At 47.4% G+C, this 3,670-nt stretch overlaps 1 protein-coding gene across 1 annotated transcript in view; it reads right to left on the bottom strand.

The window, feature by feature from the left end:
- The window catches only part of GLTSCR1 (glioma tumor suppressor candidate region gene 1), a 34,013-nt gene extending 30,761 nt beyond the window's left edge, over positions 1 to 3,252 (bottom strand). The window contains exons 1-2 of the mRNA XM_006898700.1: positions 3,212 to 3,252; positions 3,048 to 3,090 (exon numbers count right to left, since the gene is read on the bottom strand). Coding sequence (XP_006898762.1) covers positions 3,048 to 3,090; positions 3,212 to 3,252 — 84 coding nt within the window. The remainder of the gene's footprint in view (positions 1 to 3,047; positions 3,091 to 3,211) is intronic.
- Positions 3,253 to 3,670: the final 418 nt, after the last annotated feature.

The raw sequence follows: 3,670 nt of genomic DNA, 5'->3' as shown, positions 1-3,670 counted from the left end.
ATAATAATTAAAAAAAAGAAACCAGATTAGACTTCCATTCTGTCCCATAGGGTCCCTAGAAGTTGCAATCTCTCTGATGGCATACAATAGCGTCTAGAAGTATGAGACAATACATTTCTTTTGTTTGGCTGTGTTTTTGGGTTTTTTTTTTTAAAAAAGATGAAATAAAATGTAACTTACTGAATGGAAAACTAGTATTTGCTTTGCAAACTTTCACCTAAACCACAAAAACGGTTCTTAAAAAATCCCTCCCCCATGAACCCAATAAAGTGTCCCCTTGAGTCCCCCAGCCTGGCCTCTGAGGACCTCATGACATGCTTGTATTGAAAGCCTGAGTCCCATCTCCAGGTCTTTGTTCAAACTGGGGGATGCTCTAGACAGCTGCGATTCACAGAGCCAAGAGCCCCAATTCATGGAACCAACAGCCTCTTCCACAGCCCACATCTGTTTTCCATCCCACACTTTGCACACATTTTTGTTTCATGACACTGCCTGCAATCCCCTCAGTGGCAGCACCCTTCCCACTTCCTCTCTGGGCTCCTGTTCCCATTGGCCCACCCACCCTGCCTCTGAGTTTTGTTTGGTTTGGTGGTTAAGGATAAATGCTGCTCTTTTAGCCTCACATGGTTGACTGCTGCGAGGAGGATGTTCCTCACGGGTGGAACTGTTACGGGCTGGCTGTCCTCTGAAAGGTGGACCACGGAGGAGTGAGTTCAGTTCCAGTTCGGAAGGATATCAAAGGGGTCTACAGGATCCACCAAGTCTATTAGTCCATAAGTCTGTTCATTTTATGCTTGTGAATTGTGTCCTGCGTTCCCCTTCATTCTGTCCAGGACCTTCCCTGAGAGTAGTCGGCAGTAGGAGTTGGACACCATCTAATTCATCTGATCTCTGGGTCGCGGAGGGTCTGCTTCTTGTGGTTCTCATGGTCCTCTGGATAATTTACTTCCTTGAGTCTTAGCTTTTCTTCACTCTTTGTTGTTCCACAGAGGGAGAGTCCAATAGTTGGACCTTACCTATCTGCTTACAAGCTCTGAAGATCCCAGTTGTTATTCACAGAAGGAATGAGGACATTGTCTTGGTGAACCATGTGATGTGATGTCAATGAGTCCAGATGTTTCCTGAGGTGTTGGTGTCCCAAACTCTTATTCTCAAGAGATAGAATTGTAATCCGAAATCCAGAAGTCATCTCAGACACCATTCTCTTCCTCAGCAAAGCAACTCTTAATGATTCTTACCCCTTAAAGAGATCCCAAATCCAAGACTTCGCACTCCCTCTCAATGTCGGTACTGTGGTTTGAGCCAGTGTCATTCTCTTGCCTTCTATCCACAAATTATTTGATAGTTCTCTTTTCAAGAAAGGAGGCCTGGTAGCTCAATGGTGAAGCTTTCAACTGTTAACCAAAAGGTGAGCTGTTTGAACTCATTAACCAGCTCCTCTGGAGAAAGACATAAGCAATCTGTTCCTGTAAAGTTAGAGTTTAGAAAAACCCACGTGGGCAGTTCTGCTGTGTCACACAAGGTCGCTCTGAGCTGGAATAGACTTAATGGCATCTGATAACAATAATAACAGCCCTTCAAGCCGTGGAACTCGACTCTCCTTCCTCTGAGTGTGGGCTGCATTTAGTGACTGACTTGGGAGGGATTCAATGTGGTGGAAGTGATGGTGTGTGACTCCTACTAGTAGGTCATAAAATGCACTGTGGCTTCCTCTTTGCTCTCTGTCTCCTGGATCACTCGCTCCGGGGTCACCAGCAGCCATGCTGCGAGGACACTCAAGCAGCACTCTAGAGAAGCCCCAAGTGGTGAAGAACTGAGGCCTCCAGCCAACAGTTGTAGGACTGAAGTCACAAGCACATTACCAAAGTCCAGAAAGACCTTGGAAGACTGTAACCTTGGCCAACATTTTGAGCGCAACCTTCTAAGAGATCTTGAATCAGAGTCAATGAGCTAATAAGCTGCTCCCAGACTCTGGACCCTGAGAGCCCATGCACATAAATGTTCAAATCTGTTAACGTGTTATACGGCTGTAGGAGCAAACAGGGCTCCTCTTCTTCGTGGTTTCCTAGGCTTCCTCTCTTCATTCACTAGAAAGCAAGTCAGATTCTAGCATCCCGTGCTTCATGCATTAAAGCTCCCTGTCCTCTAGACAGGCTTTCTGTCCACTCAGCTTACCACCTCTTTTCTTTTTTTTGTAGTGTGTGCACATCCACGTTTCTTGCTGTGTTATTCACAGCAGCAAAGAGTTGGAAGCAGTCCACGTGCCCATCAACAAACAAATGGACAGAAACACTATGGGAAGCTCACCATTTCTTAGCATCTCCTTCAGTGTGACCCGCCAGTTCTATTCCTGAACAAGTCAAGCTCCTTCCTGTGTTTGCACCACCTCTTCCCCATGCCAGGTGTCCTACCCTTTTGGGGTTCTCACCCTCAATGTCATCTCCTTAGAGTGATCTTCCCTGACCATATTAGCTCAAGAGGCTCCTCATTCTTTTATTTTAAATGACTTTTGCTGTAATTTAAATAATGTGACATTCTTATTACCTATCATCATGCTCTGTAGGACGTGTTCTACTGTCTTTATTAGTTATTGATTTCTTTACTTGTCAGGGGTGTGAGGGCAGGGATAGAGTGTGAGGGTAGAGAGAGGGTGTGAGGGAAGGGACAGGGTTCAATGGCAGGGACTGGGGTGTGAGAGCAGGGATAGGGTGTGAGGTCAGGGACAGGGTGGGATGGCAGGGATAGGGTGGGAGGTCAGGGACAGGGTGGGATGGCGTGTGAGGATAGGGATAGGATGGGAGGGCTGGGAGTTATTATCTGCTTCATTCTGGCTGTAACTCAAAGGCCTGGCTCGACGGCACATAACAACAACAACAACAACAACATTCTGGCTATAACTCAAAGGCCTGGCTCACAATAGGCAGCAGAGGAGGCAGGGGTTGTGTTTGATGTCTTCAGAAGTGAGGGTGCTTCGCTCACTCCTTCTGCACCTCCCGATTTTATCAGCCCTCTGCCTCTAGTAGGTCTCTTCTCACCCCAGCACTTACCTTCTCGGATCCATGCAAAAAATCATTGAGGGCTTGAGGGTCACTGAAAGAGAGAAGAGGAAGAGACACTGAGCAAGTGAGGCGTGAGTGTGGGGGAGAGAAGGCTGACAGGGAAGGGAGAATGGGGAGCGGTTTGAGGCAGAGAGCAGGGGTAGGTTACTTACCAAATCACGTCTAGTAAGCATCTCCCATCCTCATCATCCATCGCCACTGGGTGGGGTGGGGCCAGGAAGAGGGAGAGGGACACAAGGTTAGATGTGGGTAGCTTGCTTGACCCCTCCCTTAGAGGATAGGCCCCCAAAGCCAGGTTTCTGGGGTTAGAGTTTCTGTTCCTTCAGCCTATAAGGATAGGTGGGAGCAGGGAGCCCACCTGGATACTCATTCTACTTGAACCTCCTGACCAAGGATAGCTTCCTCTCTTCTCTCACTGCTGCTCCCCAAAAAAACCCTCGAACTCCGCCATGACTCTTTTTCCAGCAATATGTGTCCATGAGGACCAAGAGTTCCTGAGCTCTGGCATGTATGCTATATGCTTCCCCCATGTGTAACCAATTTAAATCCTCATAACATCCCATGAGGTGGGTTCTTGCACCCACAGTTTGCAAAGTTAGTATCCAGGGGGA

This window comes from Elephantulus edwardii, unplaced genomic scaffold, assembly GCF_000299155.1.
Source record: "Elephantulus edwardii isolate Elephantulus edwardi_28Jun2011 unplaced genomic scaffold, EleEdw1.0 scaffold00236, whole genome shotgun sequence".
NCBI lineage: Eukaryota > Metazoa > Chordata > Mammalia > Macroscelidea > Macroscelididae > Elephantulus > Elephantulus edwardii.
This window is presented reverse-complemented; position numbering and strand designations above follow the sequence as displayed.